Source organism: Trichosurus vulpecula, chromosome 2, assembly GCF_011100635.1.
Source record: "Trichosurus vulpecula isolate mTriVul1 chromosome 2, mTriVul1.pri, whole genome shotgun sequence".
Classification (NCBI taxonomy): Eukaryota; Metazoa; Chordata; class Mammalia; order Diprotodontia; family Phalangeridae; genus Trichosurus; species Trichosurus vulpecula.
Genome location: NC_050574.1, coordinates 346,915,779 through 346,936,991, shown reverse-complemented (window position 1 = coordinate 346,936,991; position 21,213 = coordinate 346,915,779). Strand labels below are relative to the sequence as shown.

General features: G+C 39.0%; 1 protein-coding gene across 1 annotated transcript in view; it reads right to left on the bottom strand.

The window, feature by feature from the left end:
• CFAP44 (cilia and flagella associated protein 44) overlaps positions 1-21,213 on the bottom strand; it is a 148,936-nt gene that overhangs the window by 15,093 nt on the left and 112,630 nt on the right. Inside the window, exons 25-29 of the mRNA XM_036746343.1 lie at positions 20,127-20,330; positions 14,174-14,369; positions 10,893-11,003; positions 9,830-9,960; positions 7,512-7,628 (exon numbers count right to left, since the gene is read on the bottom strand). Of these exons, the coding sequence (XP_036602238.1) occupies positions 7,512-7,628; positions 9,830-9,960; positions 10,893-11,003; positions 14,174-14,369; positions 20,127-20,330 (759 nt within the window). The remainder of the gene's footprint in view (positions 1-7,511; positions 7,629-9,829; positions 9,961-10,892; positions 11,004-14,173; positions 14,370-20,126; positions 20,331-21,213) is intronic.

Below are 21,213 nucleotides of genomic sequence, written 5' to 3'. Positions count from 1 at the left end.
AACAAAAAAACCCAACTGGGTCCCTGCTCTCAAAGAGCTCACAGTCTAATGGGGGAAACAACATGCAGACAATTATATATATACAGGACAGGTTGAGATAATCTCAGGAAAACGGCACTAGCATTAGGGAGGACCAAGGATGGCTTCCCTAAAGATACTTATCATATTCACTACTGCGAGAGGGAAAGGGGAAGGGAATAAACATTCATTAAGCACTGACTATGTGCCAGGCACTGTGCTAAGCATTTTACAATTATTCTCATTTGATCCTCATAATAACCCCGGGAGGTAGGTGCTGTTGTTATCCCTGTTTTACAGTTGAGGAAACAAAGACAAGAGGTTAAGTGACTCATCCAGGATCACACGGTGTCTCAACCTAGATTTCAACTCAAGTTTTCCTGACTCCGGATCACTGTGCTGCCTTACAGGCCGATAAGGTAGATAGTATACAAACAACTATGTATAAACTAAAAATACTTACAGGATAAATCGGAGATAATCTCAGGGGAAAGGCACTAAGAGCATGAGGAAGGACCAGGAACAACTTCCTGCAGATAATCATCTGCAGGTGAGAATAACTAAGGAAATATAGAAAACCAAGGCCAGGTGCTAAAAGCAATAATAGCCTGTATCATGCCTTTCCCCACTCCTTCCCAACTCTGTAATGAGGGGAGCAAAATTTCATCTCCTATATGGGGACTATGCCTAATGTCACTAGACTTTTGTCCCAGTTCCGGTAAAAACTAAAGAGAGAAATATTCCCCTAGTATAGCAAGGAAATGCTAACGAGACCTGGATTTGGTTTCACAGAGTAAGTGGTGGTCATAGTCAAAGCCCCCAGTGGAGAATTTATGTGAAGATTGGCCCAGTGGGCTGGCATGGGTGGGCTGGGACCTGCATCTTGGAGGAAGCACCCAAAGTGACAGGATCACAGAGTATGGAATAGAAACGATGTAACCAGAGGAGATCCTGTACTTTCTCTCGGCTTCCCAGATCTGCTGATCAATTCCTTTGGGTATAGAAACCTTAAAGGAGTTTGTTCCACCTTCAAGCCCCTAAAGCAGGATCTGAACTATACAAGAATGTATTGTTTATTACTTTAAGCCTTTTTCATGAAAATAAATTTTGACCGAATAAACTAAGTACTAAGTTATGATAAATTTTCTTTGTCGTAGTTTCATAGTCTAGCTCCTAGTTTTATGCAGTTTAAAGCCAATTCTTGCTATAATAGTCAGATAATCTATACATACCTTCTGCTCTTGATAGCTTTATAAATGACTGACTATAGATGGTAAAGGAAAGACAGTGTTTATTATGTTTAATAAAATAGATTTAATAAACAATACTATGCTTTAATAATAGGATATTAGGAGCACTACTTGCGATATAATTTAATGGTTTAGAAAAGATCTAAACTGCTTGTAACCTTTGCCTTTTTGTTTATTCAGGTGTGTGGATGCCTGAAGGAAATGAGCAGAGAGGCTGGCTAGGGCCAACCACTGTCTTAAATCAAATTTGTGTACCCTCTAATAATAACTAATAATCATATAACACTTCTTGGTTTACAAAGTGTTTGATAACGCTTAACTCATCTGATTCTCACAACAACCTATGAGTCTGGTAATGCAAGTATTATTTGAATTTCCATTTCACAAATAAAGTAGTTGGGCTACAGAGAGATTAAAGGTTGCACAATAAATAAGTAGTAGAGACAGTACTGAACCCCTAATTCTAACTCCAGTGCCCTTTCCACATACATACCACTGATGGGGTGCTTGTGCTTGGACCCTAATTCTAACATCACATTTCCCCTTAGCCTCTGCTTGGGTGCCTGTGCCTGTGACAGAATTCCAATTTCAGAACACATCTAGTTCTCAAACATATTCTCTCCCAGGCTGTTTCTCTCTAGCTAAAGGGCAGTGTGCCGCAAAATTATCTCTGCTGCTTCCTCAGTAAGCAGCTATGCCCAATTACAGATTGATTCAGGATGCTGATAACTGACTATACACTGAGTCTAACATGTATCCTGGACATAGTCAAATGTATACTCCCCTACATTAATCTCGTCTAACAAGACATGTGATGGAATCCACCTGGATATTCCCAGTCAGCCGTGAACTTTTGGTGACTTAGTGACATTTCATAGGCAAAACCACACCCCAATGTGAACTCTGGGTAAGATACCTGTGCAGTAGATACAAAAAGTGCATGTTCCTTTAAGAACTGACCAACCCTCTAATCACACCTTGGCCACTCCCTAATCCCACCCCAACTCTCCTAATTGACAGATTTCATCCCTAAATCTTGTACTTAAACTTTCCCTGTAGCCCTGTTCGGTTGCAGGTTCCTAGGAACTCTTGCCCACTTTATTTACTTAAAGCATAATAAATATTTGCCTCCTTGACTTAAAGAATGCTTGGGTCTGCGAATTCATTCCAGGTGGCCTTGCCTTGGGAATTTTGGTTTGGGATTTCTACATCCCTGGGTTCATTTCTCTTTTGGTTTGGGATTTCTATATCCCTGGGTTCATTTCTCCCTCTACACCATCATAGAATCTTAGCACTGGGAAGTCCTTGGAATTTATCTAGTATAATCCCTAATTGAAGTATGCATCTGTGACAACCATCCGACTTTCCCTTGGTGCCCTCCAGTGGCAGAACTAGCCAAAAGCAGGATGAGCTGTCTTCCAAAGCAGTGAGTTCTTTATAGATATATATACACACATACACACGCACACATATATATGTGTGTGTGTGTATATATATGTACATATATATATATATACACGTATATATGTATATGTATGTATGTGTGTATAAATATATATGTATATATATGTGTATATGTGTGTGTGTGTGTGTATATATGTATATATATATATATCCCAATGTATGGGATGGAATTTTCAAATAATAGGAGAGACATCTTTAGGAGAAACAAAGCAAATTTATTTTACAAACCTTGCAAGATTCAGGCATTGCCTCCACTAGGGAAACCTAGTGGGGGAGGTGGGGTAAAAGGTTAAGACTGCTCTAATTTATACTCTTAATGAAAAGATTCCCACCCACCTCTATCCTTTCTCACCATTGGCTAGGAGGCGGGCTTACAATCTAGGTGCGGAAAAACTAGAACTGAACTGCCCAACTGCCGGGGTGGCATCTGAAAGTCTAGGAGAAGAAATGAGGAGAGGGGAGGGGGCCAATTCCTTCGGCCTCATTCAGTGCAGGTCACAGTGACCCTTTCCTTATTTAGTCCCAAGAGAGGGGGGAGAGAAGGGCCCCTACTGCTTCAGGCCCTGATTTTCTAGAAGTTAGCTTAGTCACTGCAAGGTTAAATTCTAAGCCTCTCCTACTCCCTCAGATATTCCCTATTTCAGAAATATGAGAAGAGTGTAACCCCTGTATTTTTACTCTGTGAAGTCTTCACAATTATCCTTCCCCTTCACCAATTACATGTAAAAACAATTTTTTAAAATTTTGAGTTCCAAATTCTCTCCCTCTCTCCTTCCCCTCTCCCCTCCTTGAGAAGGCAAACAATTTTATGTTGATTTTACATGTGCAATCATGCAAAACATATTTTCATATTAGCCATGTTGCAAAAGAAAACACAGGCCTAGATAAACAAACAAACACATACATGGAGGGATGAGTAAATAAATAACCAAGAAAATTAAGGTGCTTGTTTTTTTAAATTCAATCTGCATTTAGACTACCAGTTCTTTCTCTGGGGATGGAGAGCATTTTTCATCCTAAGTCCTTCAGAATTGTCTTGGGTCATTGCATTGCTAAGAACAGCTAAATCATTCACATTTAATCATCTAATATTGCTGTTATTGTGTACACTGTTCTCCTGCTTCTGCTCACTTCACTTTGCATCAGTTCACATAAGTCTTTCCAGGTTTTTTCTGAGAGCGTCCAGCTCGTCGTTTCTTACAGCACAGCAGTATTCCATCACAATCGTGTACCACAACTTCTTCAGTCATTCCTCAATTGAAGTGCATCCCCTCAATTTCCAATTCTTTGCCACCACAAAAAGACTGCTGTAAATATTTTTTTGCGCATAGGTCATTCTCTTTTTTCTTTGATCTCTTTGGGATGTAGATCTGGTAGTGGTATTATTACTGGGTCAAGGGATATGCGTAGTTTTATAGCCCTTTGGGCATAGTTCCATACTGCTCTCCAGAATGGTTGGATCAGTTCACAACTCCACCCATCAAGGCATTAGTGTTCGAATTTTTCCACCTCACCTCCAACATTTGCCATTTTCCTTTCCTATCATATTAGCTAATCTGATAAATGGGAAGTGGTACCTCAGAGTTGTTCTAATTTGCATTTCTCTAATCAACAATGATTTGGAAAATTTTTTCACATGATTGTAGATAGCTTTGATATCTTCTTCTGAAACCTGCCTGTTCATATAATTTGACTGGGGAATGACTCATAATCTTATAGATTTGACTTAGTTCTCTATATATTTGAGAAATGAGGCCTTTATCAGAAAAATTTGCTATAAAATCCACCCGACCCCACCTCTCAACTTTTATTTTCCTTCTAATCTTGGCTTCATTGGATTTGTTTATGCAAAACCAATTTTTTTAATTTAATGTAATCAAAATTATCCATTTCACTTGCCATAATGCTCTCCACCTCTTGTTTTCTCATAAATTCTTCCCTGGTTCCTAGGTTTAACAGATAAGGGATTCCATGTTCTCCTAATTTGCTTATGATATCACCCTTTATGTATAAATTATGGACCCATTTTGACCTTATCTTGGTATAAGGTGGGAGATGTTGGTCTATGCCTAGTTTCTGCCAAACTGCTTTCCAGTTTTCCAAGCAATTTTTGTTAAATATCAAGTTCTTGCCCCAAAGGCTTGGCTCTTAGGGCTTATTCAAACACTAGATTACTATGGTCATTTACTATTGTTTATTGTGTTTTATTGTGTATTATTAATCTATTCAACTGGTCTACCACTGTTTCTTAGCCAGTACCAGATTGTCTTAATGATCACCACAAAGCAATGAGTTCTCAGGATACCCTGACCCCCTCCACTTCCCACTTTGCCCCATTACATTTTACCTTACTATCCTCACTTGGACTCATGTCCTATTGATGAGGTTTAGACTGTGGGAACCCCCTTGAACCCCACCCTGGGTCTTCCCACTCGATCTAGCTTTTCACGACAAATAGCCTAGCCTAGCCTAGCCTTCCATTGTCTGGCTACCTCTGGATCGCCTTCTGGCTGTTTCCCACCCTTGATCCTGATCAAAATATCTATACCCTAGCTCTGTTACCCTAGCTCTCTTCTTGTCTGTCATCTCCAGGTAGCCTTCAGCTATTTCCCACCCTGGAGTCTGACCTCACCCCAGTCTGCTCTAAACCCCTTCTCTAGTCATCCCAGACTACTCAAGACTACTCCTCAATCCCTCCCACAATCTTTCTGTATATAAGTCTCATCTTGCCTCCATGAAGACACTGGGATTCAATCTACTGAGCTAGATTGAATGGTGAGATTTCTTTTTTTGTTTGTTTGCCTGTTTTTGGTTTTGGTTTTTTTTTTTTTGCTTTGTGGCAGGGCAATTGGGGTTAAGTGACTTGCCCAAGGTCACACAGCTAGTACATGTGTCAAGTATCTGAGGCCAGATTTGAACTCAGGTCCTCCTGACTCCAGGGCCGGTGCTCTACTCACTGAGCCACCTAGCTGCCCCAAATGGTGAGATTTCTTAAGACAACCCAATATGGCAAATCCTTAATAATCCTGTTTTTCCTTGGCTGAGAAGGCTTGAGTCAAATTCATTCAGCAGGACCCAGCGTGTCGGTATTTTGGGGTCTCAAGCACCCCTCAACCCCAACCCTCATCACTATCTCCCCTATGTTATTAGAATCTCTTGTAGGAAATGGAATATATTATTTTTCATCTTTGCATATCTCTGTTCAGTATGGTATCATATGAATTTCTTAGATGGTCAAGACTTCCATAAGGGTGATGAGTGAGAAGGATAATTTGTGAAGACTTCACAGGATAAGAATATAGGGGCTACTCTCTTCTCATATTTCTGGAATGGGGAATGTCTGAGGGAGTAGGAGAGGCTTGGAATTTAACCTTATAGTGACTTAGCTAACTTCTGGAAAGTCAGGGCCTGAAGCTGTAGGTGCCCTTCCCCCTCTCTGGGTGCTAGCACAAGAATTTTACCAAATAGGGAGATAATGGACTACCTGTGAGCTGTTTGTTCTCTGCTCCAGGAAGGTCCCCCTCTCCTTCCTCGTTCTTTCTCTTTACCCATATCATCACCACATTAGTAGCCAAACAAGGGAAGTATGTATGGATTGGCTCTGTATTTTTGTGCCTAGATTGTAAGCCTGCCTTCCAGCCAGTGGTGAGAAGGGATAGAGGTGGCCAGGGATCTTTGCATAGAAAGTATATCTAGTGCTACATTTCCTTTGTACTTTACCTCCCTCCACTAGTTTCCTAGTGGAGGTGGCCACCCAAATCTCTGAGGTTTATAAAATAAATTTGCTTTGCTTCCCCTAAAGATGTCTCTCCTATTATTTGAATTTCCCATCCCACACAGTGAGGATTTCAAATGTGGAAACTTCCTATAATACAAATTGAAATTAACTAATGCAGACTAGAAACTCTTCTGAAACTTCTATTTTAAGACAATTACTTGGACCACTGTGACTTTAAGTGACTCACCCACAGTCATACTGCCTACATGTGCCAGACATAGCATCTGGCTCAAATGTTCACCCTCTGCCCACTAAGACGTGCTGTTTTGAACAAAGTAGGCATTTGATAAATGCTTATTGAATCAAATTGAATTTGATCCTGACAAACTTGGAATTCTCAGAAATGTAGGGGGCCATGTGTTCCCTTTAGCAGCCTCTGAATCTCTTTCTGAAGTAGCATGAGTTTACTGTCAACAGGGTTCAGATAGAAGCCAAGCTATGTACTTGGGTGACCCATTACTGATGGGGTACAGGTTCTGGGAACCCCCTTGAACTCTGCTTGAATCTGCCCACTTGATCTGGAATTTGCTTGAGGCCATAAGCCTTCCATTATCACTATGCCCAAATCTCTGTTACCCTTAACCCAGCCTAGCCCTCCATTGTCTGTTACCTCCAGGTAGCCTTCAGCTACTTCCCCCCTTCAATCCCATTCTCTTGGTTTCTGGAGTCTGACCTCTAGTCACCCCAGTCCCATCAAGATCCTCCTGAAACTCTTCCTCAAGATGCTCCCTGGACCCCTCCTCCTATCACCCCAGACTTCTTGGCCAACTCTAGATCCCTCCCATGGTCTTTCTATATATAAGGTCCATCTTGCCTCCATTAAGGTACTGGGATTATTTCTGCCCCACTTGTTAATAGAAGTGTCACAAAGGCTCAGGCTTCTTAGGCGTCTACCCCATAGGGTGGATCTTTATAAACTTTGTTTTTCTTTGGATGAAAGAAGGCTTGGGTTAGGCGCATCGCTATTTTGGGGTCCCAGTGCCCCTAAACCTCAACATTACCTGGTGTAACTTCAGAGGTATCACCACGAGCAGCTCATTCAGTCTCTGTTGCTTCTCCCGCTGATATGCCTCAAGAGCCTCCTCTGCTGTTTGAAGGTTGGCTGCCACTACTTTCACCTGTGGAAAGTCGCCATGGGTGAAATCTTAATAACAGCTAACACTTATACATATGCTGCTTAAACTTTTATTTTACATATACTATCTCCTTTGATCCTCCCAGCAACTATATGGATTGGGTGCTATTATTACCCATATTAATAAATGAGGAAACTGAGGGCAAGAGAGGTAAAGTGACTGGTCCATGGTTAAATAGCTATTAAGCATCTGAGGTAGGATTTGAACTCAAATCTTCCCGACTCCAAGAACAAGAACAACTCCATCCATTATGGCAACTAGCTTCCTCTGAGAGCATTCAGCCTGGGCTCCAAAAGCAGGCAGTGCCAGAGGACAGACAAGAACACAATCAACATCACCTCTCCTGGGTGTTCTGCTGTTTAGAAGGTGCCATCTGATGGGCTGAAAAGATTCCTTAGTTTTTTCCTTAGTTAAATCCTGACCTATGCAACTTCTTTATTCTCATCCATATGCACCAGGGGGCCGGGGATATCCTGCAGTGCTCAGAAGCATCAATCAGGGCAATGCTAAATGCAACAGTAGGCCATGCCCTCTGGACTTCACGTGGCAGTCAGGTGGCTCAGTGGATAGAGCACTGGGCCTGGAATCAGGAAGACCTGAGTTCAGACGTGGCCTCAGACATCTATTAGCTGTGTTACCCTGGACAAGTCACTTAATCTCTGTCTGCCTCTGTTTCTTCTGCTATAAAATGGGGATAATAATAGCACCTACCTCTTAGAGTTGTCATATAGTAGAGTCTCGATAAATGCTTGTTCCCTCTGTCCCTACCCCCTTCTAATACAAGCAACAACAAGGTACAAGAACCATAATCTTCGAGGGACACTTGCCACCTTGTTCAGTTTGGGGCCAATAACATTCGGTTAATTTGTATCCTGGAGAGAAACGACCAATGAAAATGTAATTCTATGTAAGGGCAAGCAAAGTGAGACTTTTTGTTGTCTTTTGTTTTGAAGTGCTTCTCAGCACTGGGGCAATCAAGTGCCTTTGATGGATTCTTGCCTTTATTTGTAGGAAGGCCCACAGCCTTTTGCTAGTTAGGTCATGAGAGGTGTGAAACCCTTGAGAGGTGTGAAGCACTCTGACCCTGAAGAACTGTATATACACTCTGGTGTTAGCATTTTGTTTGGGGCTCACTCACTGGAAGAGTGTAGTGTGATTTGACCAGATGAGACTCAGGGTAGCCGTCAAGGAGTTCTCCCCCTGACCCCGGCTTTGAAAACCCAGAGGTTGGTGCTTCTCTCTCTAGTAACTGTGTATGTATTGCTATGGTCAGACAGACAGAAGCCTGTCTATTGATTTGTGTGATTTTGCTCTGTTTATAATTTCTGCTTGCAATTTCTGTTTATATTTGCTCTGAAGTTCAGGGTGCTGACTTTTCCCCCTGAACTAAGTGAATGATATATTTATGTTTAATTAAAGTGAGATTGTAAACCCCTTAAAGTTGCTTTCCTTAGAAAAGCAAATCAAAGAACCTGTGCTGGCAGCCCTTCTATATGCTGGTGGTGTTGGTCTTATACAGCCACAGTAGCGGCAAGTAACATTGTTGATACATTCCATCAAGGAAGAACAGAAACTCAGAAGTGAAAAGGCAAATTACAGGGCACATTCTTCATCCTTTGCAAAAGACATGCAATTTTCAAATAGTTTTCCATTTGGAGCCGGGAATGCAGTTTCTTCTAAAAAGAAACCTTCTGTATACGAACGAAGATGAAGTGGGGTTGTTTTGGAACTACTCAGGAGAAATGAGGAGGAAGAGTACTAAGTTCCTTAACCCATTGGTCACCTGGAGAGAATAGGTACAGTCATTAAAAAAAAAAAAGAAAGAAAGAAAACTCAGCTCATCACCTCTGATTGCCCTTGAAACATTTGCTTTTTTTGTTTCTGTTTTTGTTTTATTATGAACCTGGAAGTAATATCTGACACGTAAAATCTGTAGGACTAGCAGGGGTGGGGAAATCTGTGGCCTCGAGGCTACATATGGCCTTCTAGGTCCTTAGGTTAGGCCTTTTGACTGAGGCCAGGTTTTACAGAACAAAGGGGATTTGTTCTGTGGAATCTGGATTCAGTCAAAGGGTCACACTTGAGGACCTAAGGCCACAGGTTCCCTACCCCTGTAAGGCAACAAGGTAGGAGCTGCTCTGTAACCAGAAAGGGGGGTAGGAGAAGCTGTGAGGATTCCATACTTTTTTGCCCATCGCATCATATTCCTTTCTGAGATTCTCAAGCAGTTTCTTCTCATCACTTAAGGTCTCTTCAATGTCCAATCTTTTCTCTCGAAGCTGAAGAGTCATTTCATAAAGGGCTGGGTCACAATCTGGGAACACAAAGGTACACAAAATGTCTTATTTGGTACAGAATTCAGAAGTACTAGGAGTCTAGCTCTTTTTGAAATTTAAAATTCCATTTGGTGACCTGCTGATCTTCTGTTATAGTCACCGTCCTAGCATAGCCAATGGCAAATAAGAGCTATGTTACCCTCCTCCAAGTTAGGACTCATTCAGCACCCACATGAAAATGCAGATAATACTTGTCCAAGGACAATGTATTTGAGACTTATACAAGGCATCTCAAAAATCTTAGAGAAGTTTTACATTTTAATAGCTTTAAGAGCTTAAAAGTACACTAAAACTTGTGGGACGTCCTATAAGAAACATCCTAGAACACCAAATAAGCATTTTTTTTCCTATTAAGACTATGCATCTACCAAGAACATAAGAAACTTGATCTACTCTCTTCAGGACTGGTTTCCCAAAAAAAGCAGTGAATATAATTTTTTTTATTTTTTTTTATTTAATATATTTAGTTTTCAGCATTGATTTTCACAGGAGTTTGAAGTGAATATAATTATAAAGGATTTCTGAGAAATGAGTACAAATTGAAGTAACCTAAAATATTAGCAATAAAGGAAATTAAATGGCTGCTCAAAAATGTGGGCATTGTGGGAAAATATAAATTTTGATCATGTATCTTAGTGTCACTGTGAATTTTCTTTTTAATTGCTTCACTACCTTAGACTGACGTTGAGACATTTCTGGAATTGATTCAGCTGGCATTCCATAGCTTCCTGCCTGGATGGGAGGTCATTGAAGGAGAGCTCCCCATTGATTATTAACTGGGATGCATACCCAAGAGCTGGTACCTTAAAACTCACTGGAGAATTATATGCTCAGACTACAATTGTTTTACTCGGTGATGTCCATCAGTCTGATAGAGGTAATTCAGATGGTACAAGGTTATCTAACTTACTTGCTAAACCCAAGCTTTCATCAAAAGTTTCATCCTCGGATTCAGATTCTTCCTCATCACTCTCAAAACTGGACTCATCGTCACTATCTTCTTTGCTACTCTCATCCTCTTCTGAAATAGAAAAATTAAAAGCAAGCATAAAACAAATCTACAAGGAACAACTATGAAGGAGGTTTTCAAAGGTTGATCTGTTCCTTGAACTTAAGAAAATAAATAAGGGAAAAAAACCACAACAAAGTATTTTCATTCATTTATCCCTACTTTGTTGTCTAAACTAAATGAGAGTAAAATGAGTACCCCCATTCATTGGTCTTGCTTATGTAAGGTTAGGGTTGATTAAATCAATCAATCAAATCAACCCATCCCATTTAAAGAGTGTCAAGATGCAAAGTCTTGATGTTTTATTAATAACGATAATAATAACAAAAATAACAATACCTAGCATTCTGTTGTTCTTTAAAGTTTGCAAAATGCTCTACGAATAAATCATTTTATCCTCACAATTATTAAAATCCCCATTTTACAAAAGAAGAAACTGAGACAGACAGAGGTTAGGTGATTTGCTCCAGGTCACACAGCTATTAAGTGCCTGAGGTATGATAAGAACTCATTCCTTCCTGGCTGTTAATCCAGTGCTTTGTCCACTGAGCCACCTAGAACACATCTGGATTATTCACTACAGGCTACTAACAGGCTTGAACCCTTCCCTAGGTATGACAGGTAGTATATTTGGATTGGCTGAAAGTTTTGGCTACGCCCTTTGTGTCTCCTATAAAAACCAACTGCAATATCAAAGATTTCCCACAAGAGATGAGCCATGACTGAGCATTCATTGGCTAGTTCTCTATTATATTTATAAGAATACTATCAGTCTCTCCAAGCACCAATATATTCTGCATATAGATTCCAGAATACTCTCTGTAAACTCCATTTTTCAAACGTCACTGCCAAGATCAATGACTTGTGTCTATCTTATGAAACCTGAATTATTTGAGCCAGCAGCATTCATGACTTCAGCCCTAAGCATTTTTGCCAGTATTCAAACAAGTAAAGTTGCTCTGAAAATAGCCACTAGCAGGTAGCCAAGAGCCATGGACAAATTCAAAGCATTGTGTCATAAAAATAAGTTAATTTTATTAGCCCTCTAGAATTAATGTATGTGTTAAAAAAATAGATTGATAACCTCTTACAGCCATCATTTCATTTGATCCTCAAAACAGCCAGGTGAAGTAAATGTTCTGATTACACCCATTTTACAGATGAAGACTCTGAGTTTCAAAAAGAGCTAAGTGACTTGCTCAACATCAAATAACTAGCAACTTTCAGAAGTAGTTTGAACAGAGGTGTCCCTGACTCCAAACCCAGCACTTTAGCTATATGGCTCCATGCTCCCTCCAATGATTCATCAGAGTCAGAATAGAGAATCAAAATTAAGGATGGGAAGGGTGAGTGAGGGGCAGTGTCAAGCCAGAATAAAAACAAACAAACAAAAAGATGAGGTCAGAATGCAGGTCAAGATCAAAATCCCAAGGAGTCAATGACAAGAATCAGATGCAGAATAAAATGTCTGATTCCATCCCTCCTTTCAAAAGAAAAATTTGTGACCTGTAACTGATTGGATTCGAACTTGGACCTGAGAAGTCAGGTGGGGTCTAACAGTGCTCCAGTATCAAATAGGAAGTTGTTTTTTGTAACAGAATAGTGGCCTTGGAAATCAGGAAGACATGAGTTCAAATCTCATCTCAGATGCTTACCAGCTGTGTGGTACTGCAAAAGACACAACCTCTCAGTCTCAGCTTCTCATCTGGAAAATGTAGATACAAGTAGTACCTACTTTTCAGTATTATTGTGAAGATAGGTGAATTCCCTCTCCCTCTTACAGTATGATTCTTAGTATTGTTAAAGCTTATATTTATATTGCATTTTCTATAGCCATTCGTCATTGCATCTTCACAATGACTCTGTGAGAAGCATCCCTATTATACAAGGGAGGAGATGAGGACCAGACAAGTGAAGTACCAACCAAGATCACTCACATAGTAAGTGACCAATTTGGGGTTCCAGCCCAGATCTTTTATCTCCAGAGCTAATACACTTCTCACTCTAATCTGTGTAAAGATGTGCGATTGAAAAAAAAGTGACATCTTCCGCTAAATTTTTCACTAATCTGTGTAAAGATGTGCGATTTTAAAAAAAGTGACATCTTCCGTTGAATTTATGATTTTGTTCCTTTCAAATACAAGAAGACAGCCTCTTATTCTAATTCAGATTTGGTGGAGCTATGGATTGGATCAATCATGCTGGAAAACAATTTGGAATAATGCTTTAAAAGGGGCAAGGGTGGGGGGGGGTGGGAGTAGGGAATGACTGAAGTGTCTATACTCATTGACTCAGAGGTCCTCGTACTAGGCACAAACCTAAGGATATCAAAAAGTTTCCTCCAAATACCAAAATATTCATAGCAGCACATTCTTTGTGGCAACAAAGAACTGGAAATTTAGTTGATCAATAACTGGAGAATGGTTAAAGAAAAATCATGGTGCATAAAATTAATGGGATATTGTGTTTTGGTTGTTCAGTCATTCTACTCTTCATGACCCCATTTGGGGTTTTCTTGGCAAAGACACTGCAGTGGTTTGCCATTTCCTTCTCTAGCTCATTTTACAGATAAGAAAATTGAGGCAAACAAGATTAAGTGACTTGCCCTCGATCATATAGCCAGTAAGTTGGAGGCTGGATTTGAACTCAAGTCTTCCTGACTCCAAGCCTGGTACTCTATCCACTGTGCCACCTTACTGCATGGTAAGAAATGAACATGAAAAAATCAGAGAAGTATAGGGTAAGGAGTAGGAATGGATACAGTGACATAAGCAGAATCATGAAAACAATACATACAATGACAAATATGATGTAAACGGAAAGAAAAAGAGAACAAACCTGAAATGCTGGGTCACTGAAATGTCACTAAGGAAGAATGAAGAAAATGTACATCTTCCCCTCCCCTGCTTTGCAGAGTTGGGAGACTGACAGTGACTGTGGAATATTTCGTATACTGTAGACTAAGCCATTGTGTTGGTTAGTTTTACTAAACTATTTGTCCTTTTCTTTTTTTTAATTCTTTGTAACAAGGAATGGCTCACTGCATAGGGGAGTAGGGAAGGATAGATTCAGAAATTACTATGGTATAAAAAACAAAAGTATCAACAGAAATGAGAATATTTTTAAAGGGCAGCCCCTCCAACGTTGGACTTTAAGAGCATATATAAAGGATCAATACAAACCCTCCTCTCCTTCCACCTCCTTTTTCTTTACACGCTTAATATTCTTCTTCAACACTTTCAAGAGGAAATTTGCAAATTTGTTATTTTCTCCAAGAGATGCCTGGAAGTTGGCATAAATTGCCTTTTCTTGCTCCTGAAGTTTGCTAATTTCATTCTTTCTTTCTTCCATCTCTGCAAGGTTCTCATTTATTCTCCACTAAATAACAACAACAAAAAAACGCAAAATAAGAGATTTTAATCTGTCAGGGCTAGATATTGGTCGTTGTTATTTGTGACATATGCGCATTGCAAATTTCAGTGGGAATTTTGTTTATTTATTATCTATTTTTTCATTTATTTATTTGTTCATTCATTCTTTTATCTATCAATTTATCTATATTTATACCTTCCCCATTATGGTTTTGATATATTGCGGGTCAACATAAGAAATTAAATGAGAATTTTGGGGGAGTTTTGCAGAAGCCACAGACAACACATGAAGGTCAGCAGACAACACAGAAAAAGTTTAGAAACTCAGAAACTCACATAAAATACATATATTATTATATAATATCCACATATTTTATCTTTTTTTTTTTCTTTTTGGCAGGGCAATTGGGGTTAAGTGACTTGCCCAAGGTCACACAGCTAGTACATGTGTCAAGTGTCTGAGGCCGGATTTGAACTCAGGTCCTCCTGACTCCAGGGTCAGTGCTCTACTCACTGTGCCACCTAGCTGCCCACATATTTTATCTTTTAATACTGTAACTGCCCCATAAAAGAAAAAGAAAAAATTCAGACTTCTCTTCTGGTTTGATGAGAGGGCCAAAAAGTTTTACATGGATTTTCTAGATGGCGAGGGTGCCACTTCCTTAGCCCCCATGATGTGGAAGAGAGAACTGTATCTGTTTGTTTGGTTATGTATTTATTTGCTGGTTGGTTGGTTGGTTGTTTTTGGTCCAGATTTATGATTTCATCAGCAATGGAAACTCTTAACACAGGAACTCCTTCGGCCAATGAAAAGCTGCAGTTGGCAATCTTAAGAGTTTCCAGGGACACTAAGTTATTAAGTAACGTGCTCTGTGTCACGCAGCTAGTATGTTTCATAGGCAGAACTTGCACTTAGGTCTTCTTGACTCAGAGCTCTATGCTCCTATACTATGTAGCCTCTCAGGGAGAAAATAAACTCCCTTAAATTCTTAAAGTGGGTTTTTGTTCTTTTACGTGATTGTTACCCACCCAAAATGCCACATACTGGCTCTAAAGTAGAGTCTAGGGTATAAAGTTTATTGACAAAAGTGAAAAAAATGTGAAAAAAAAAGATTTTTCTGTGTGATTCATAAGAAAGCTTTAAAAGAGAAATTTCACAAATGTTTTAGGTAAAAGTAGTATTGTTGGAGTACACGTTTAGCCAAAGTAACTACATGGAAGAGCAAAGCACAACTTTGGGTCAAGTTAGGTTACATTTGTTTGAAAAAATTAAATATCTCCTTACTTTCTCTTTTAAATTTTTTTTACTCTGAACTTAAACACCAAATAATCTCCATGTACATATCAGGACACAAGGAGGACTGTATATGAAACAGTAAATCTTTATTTTACACTGCCTGCTTTTGTAAGAAGTGTATCCAGAATTTCATGTTACTTTCAAAATTGTTCTGCTTGTCTGTGCTTTCTTCTGAACTTCTTTCTCTTCCTTTCAGTGCATTTAAAAATTTTTTTGATGGTCCTCCCTCACCCCCCATTAGATTATAAGGTCCTTGAGGGCTGGGACTGTTTCTGCTTCTCTTTGTATCCTTGCTTTGTATTCGAGCACAGTGGCTCGAACATAGTAGGTTTTAATAAATGCTTGTTGATTTGACTTTTTGTGGATTTCACTATTGCTAACCCCACCTCTCCCTACCCCGTTACTTTCCCCCACTAAAAAAATAAATAATGGAAAAAAGGGTAGAAAGGCACTTGTAACAAGTAAGTGTAGTCAAGCAAAATGAATCCACGAGGAGTAATGTCCCCAAAAAGTACATCTCTTTCAGCACCATGAGTCCTTCACTTCTCTGTCAGGAGATAGGTAATATGTTTCTTCATCACAGGTCCTTTGAAGGCACTGTTGGTCACTGCATTGATCACAGCTCTTAAGTCTTTCACAGTTATTTTTCTTCATAGTGCTGTTGTCTTTGAATAAATTCTTCTCCTTGTTCTGCTCACTTCACTCTGCCATTGTTTATACTACCCAGAATTCTCTGGAATTCTCTTTCCTCATTTTTTACAAATATTACTATTGGTTCAGCCATTCCTCAATTGATGGACATCTTTAGACTGTAATTCTTTTCTTTTTTCTTTTTCCTTTTAATCTTCTCTTTAAGGGCCAGGATGTTTGTTCTCCTTGTGACTATTCCTTCCCTGGTATTATCCTCTCACCTCCTTCCCTCCCTTCCCTATCCAAGCTTTTTTTCCTGTTGGTTTGTTACATTTCTACAACTAACTTTTTGTGAATATGCATATTCAACCCTCATTTGTTCATTCAAGAACAACTGAGGCTCAACAGATGCCTATTCCCCACACCTCTTCTTCCATGTTTCCATAGCCTTCTCCTCTTCACAATTCTCATAATGAGAAATAGCAAGTGTCTACCTTTTCCTTTCTAAACAATTATCTTCCTTTTATTCTCCTTTCATTTTCCCTTTTTCAAACCCTACATAACAAAACCAACCTCCCTACCCTCTGTTTTTTTTTCTTAACTTCTTCAGAATCCCCTCTGAAGCCATTAAGGTTTTGAAAGGACATTTGTTTCTTCTCCCCTATTAGAACAATAATATTCAGATAGTCTTGAAAGTCATTTTAGCTTTGGGCCAGACAAGTTAGGCGTAGATTGAAATATGTGAGAGGTTTGTCCTCATCTCAGCTCATCGCTGAATCAGAAGCCTCCTTGAAGAGTGCTGTCTTTTGAGGATTAAAGTCTAGTTTGATCCAAAAACCCTTAAACCTACCACCAAATAGACTAATACTGTGTAGAAATCTTGACATCATTCATGCCTCCTGTTGGTTCTCTTGCCCAGTCGTTCACAGAATTCCTTTACTTCTTACCATGCAACAGATGTTGGTCCATGAGCTGCAATGATCTTCATAGTAGTTGTTGTTTCTGCTTATCATGAACACTCCAGGTCAAGATAACCAAGTGCACTATAAATTAATGTGTCTTCTTGCCTTTGGGTGCACAATAAAAGCAATTCATAACTCTTTTATTTGCTTCTCAGAAGAGGGCCTGTAAGCTGTCTTGTCCAGTTAGCTACAACTTCCTTGTATCTCCTAGTTTCATTTAGAGCAGAGGTTCCCAAGCTTGTTTGGCCTACGGGACCCTTTAAAAAAAATTTCTCAGTGCCCCTCTGGAAATCTACTTTCTTTAATCTTTTAAAGTTGTTTTTTAAAATTTGCATACTTTATTAAAAATACAATATATTTTTAAATGATGCATCTTAAATTTAATAATTTATTATCAATCTGTGACTTTTTGCCTGCATTAAAATTTTGATGATGCAATATTGCATCATGTAACCATATAGTATTGTATTGAAAACAAGTCATTGTTTTGTACATTGTTTGCACATATTCCTGTCGATGCGTGCTGCCAACACTTGCTTCTTAAGACCTATTGGTGGACTTTATCACTGATAGGTTATAACTTGCATTTTCTGTGTTTATTTGGAAAATAATGTAATCACTACAACTTTAACCCTATTAGACAACAGATGAATCATGTATAAACAGTTTTTCAAAATTTTCTTATCTTCTTTCCTTATGCTCCCACCACCCTTTTATTTTTATTCAATGTCCCCCAACTGCACCCAAGGCTACTACCACCCCTCCTGCCCATCATTCCAGCACCCCCGGGGGGGGGCAGTATTGCCCATTTTGGGAACCTCTAAGAGAGACTAAATGTCTAAGTAGATACAGGTTCAGGTCCTCCACTAGACCAAGACTGCACATTAAGAGAACCAACAGCTAAACTGTTTGCAGACCTAAGTGATCAATGTACTAAACTGAATGTTCTTCATTGGTTTGAATGGAAGAAGGTTCTCACATTAAGCTTATAAAGAAAATAGGCTTGTATTTTCAACATTCACATAATTGTACTGGGCTTGTTGGTTGTGATCCCTTTTTTGTAGGCACCAAATACTAGATAAGACAGAGTGCTGAAGTTCCAAACCTTGGGAAAACCCAGTCTTTGGCATAATTCTTGTAAAGTTATGGTTGTTGAGTGCTATACTTTATTTCTAACAGCAAAAGGCTTGAGTCCATCTAAAACAGAGTTCTACAGGGAAAAATGAAAGTAGTACCCTCTTATCCCAGGAGATCCTCACCTCCTTCACTTCCAGATGGAACTCTGAAAGGGGAAGGTGTGAGCAGACCTAGAATAAATGTCCTAGTCAAGTGCCCCATAGATGATAGGGCTCGAGTAGAGTGAACTGGTCACAGTACCAGTGGTTCTGAGACCTTGGCTACTAGAGACATTCTGAGAGTTGGTGGGGATGCTCGATCTCAGTTGTGCTAGGTATGGGGCCAAGAAGTGGGGTATTTAGGCCAACTATAGGGGGAGAGAGAGAATGGAATGGCCTATTAGAGGGGTAAGAGAATTGAGAGATAGCAATTATAGGAAATAAAGGCTCTGGCTCAGGGGTGCACAAAGAGCTCAGAGGGATACTTCCATATGAGGGAGCGAGCAATTCAGTGAATGTCCCCAAGAAGTTTTCCAGTCTAGTACTATCTAGAAACTATCAAACACAAAAAATGGTAGGCCTCACCAATTTTTCTGTCAAACACAATGTACTGAATTGAATGAATGGCAATGAGAAACCATTTATTAAGCTCTTAAGGGAATAAAAAAAATCTTATAAGGAACCTAAATCCAAAGGTCATGTAAGGCTGATTGACCTCAAATTCAATGTAATTGTTCATTTTGTGATGTCTCATTAATCCTTTCCTTTTCCCTTTAAAAGAAAAATAATATCTTTCAGAGCTTCAATATAAACAAACAAGTCAAGAGACTTTTTTGTTCCCTGGCATTCAGTTATTAGATGCATTAAACTAGCTTTCATACACAGGCAACCGTTATTGCTCTTCAGTTGTTCTTCGGTCTTGTCCGACTCTGCTTAGCAGAGATACTGGAGTGGTTTGCCATTTCCTTTTCCAGCTCATTTTACAGATGAGGAAAATGAGGCAAACAGTTAAATGACTTACCCAAGGTCACACAACTAGTGGGTGTCTGAGCTCAGGAAGATGAGTCTACCGGACTCCAAGCCTTGTGCTCTAGCAACTGTACTACCTTGCTGCCCATTCCTTTGAAAGTTGTTAGGTACTCTCTAAACTGTCCCAAGGGACTTCCAAGAAAGATTCCAAGAAACACACCACTTTACATAGTAAGCATTCATCAATCAAATAGTGTAATGTGCACCAGGCAAATAGCCACATGGCTGTGCACACCTGCAATGCTAGAGAGTTATAATTAATAAGGGGGATTATGTTATAAATCCCCCAGAGATGTGGGAGACGTGTTAGGGTATGGAGAATGTTTTGACTACTTGATTCATTTTCCTGTTATTTATACTGTTTCATATCTTAAATAAAGGATTTTGTTATTAGATTCATGTATTTCTGATATATCAAGCAATGGAGCTGGGGTATTTTGTAGTGGTTTGATCTGTGATTTGAATAATTCTCTCTCCAAAGCAGCCAAAGTATAGTAGTTAAGGAGAATGATGTATAAAAATAGGAAGCACAGGGGAAGGTAAGGAAAAAAAAACAGTAGGAGTGGGTAGAGAAAAGAAAGAAGGAAGGAGGAAGGCAGGAGAAGAAAGAGAATCGAAGTATTTGGATTATCTATCCCTAGTTGATCAGGGGTTTTAATATAGTATTAACAAATTAAGTTTCTTAAAATACATATACTTTCATAAAGTAAAAAAGTATAAAGTATACATACTTTCATGTCCTGTTGCTCTCTGTCCAATGAATTGACACGTTCTTGAAGTATGTTCTCTTGTTTTTCAAAGTTCTTGAGGAGAAGCATCTCTTGAAACAACGTTACATGGTGCAGGTCAGCCAATTTCATCTGAATATCCAATTTAAGTTTCTGGTGCCGCAGGAGACGAAATTCTGCATCAAATGTAATAATGAGTTCTCTGATCTGGAATGGAAAAAAGATGAAAAATAAGAGGGAAAGGTAAAAGAAACGTCAAAGAGAAATGGCAATTTTTTTTTTCTAAAAGCTGATGAATTAGATTGGAATGTAAATTAATGCCTTTTTTTAACTAAAGCCTTTATTGTTTTCTCATTATGCTAAAAATTCTAGCAAAAAGACTGCATTAATATATATTTCTAAAAAAAAGATTCACTCTAACTCAAGTAGATTTATACTAAGTATGCAATGATGGGTAAGCATCAGGAAAATATTGACAAATTTAATCAAATGAAAATTACATGATTATAGCAATGAATGAAGAGAAGACTTTAAAAAAAATAAATAAAAAACTCATTAATGCCACAAGTCCTAAAAAAAACATAAGACCATAGGATTATAGATTTAGGATTAGAAGGAACCTTAGCAGTCATTGAGTCTAACCACATCATTTTACAGATGACCAGAGAAGTCAAAAGACTTGTCTATTGTTACACAGATAGAAGTGAGAGAGTTGGGATTCAAACACAGATCCTCTGGTTCCAGATTCTGTGCACTATCCACTATACCATGCGTACAAAGTCTATTTTTAATATATCTAAAACTGAAAGCATATATCTAAAGCTACTTGACATGGATAAACACTAGAAGTCTTTCAAGGAAATAGAGAGATAAAGCAAAGATGCTCTCTATCCCCTCGATAATTTGACAGAGTTCTAGAAATGCTAGCAATAGCTGCAAAGTAAGAGTTTGAAATTAAAGGCATACACATCAGCAAAGAGAAAATGATACTTTCCTCGTCTGTAGATGACCTAATGGTTTACTTAGAAAATCTATGAGAATTAGAAAAGATACTGAGACAACAGTATCCCAAAAGGAGCATGCTTTTTTT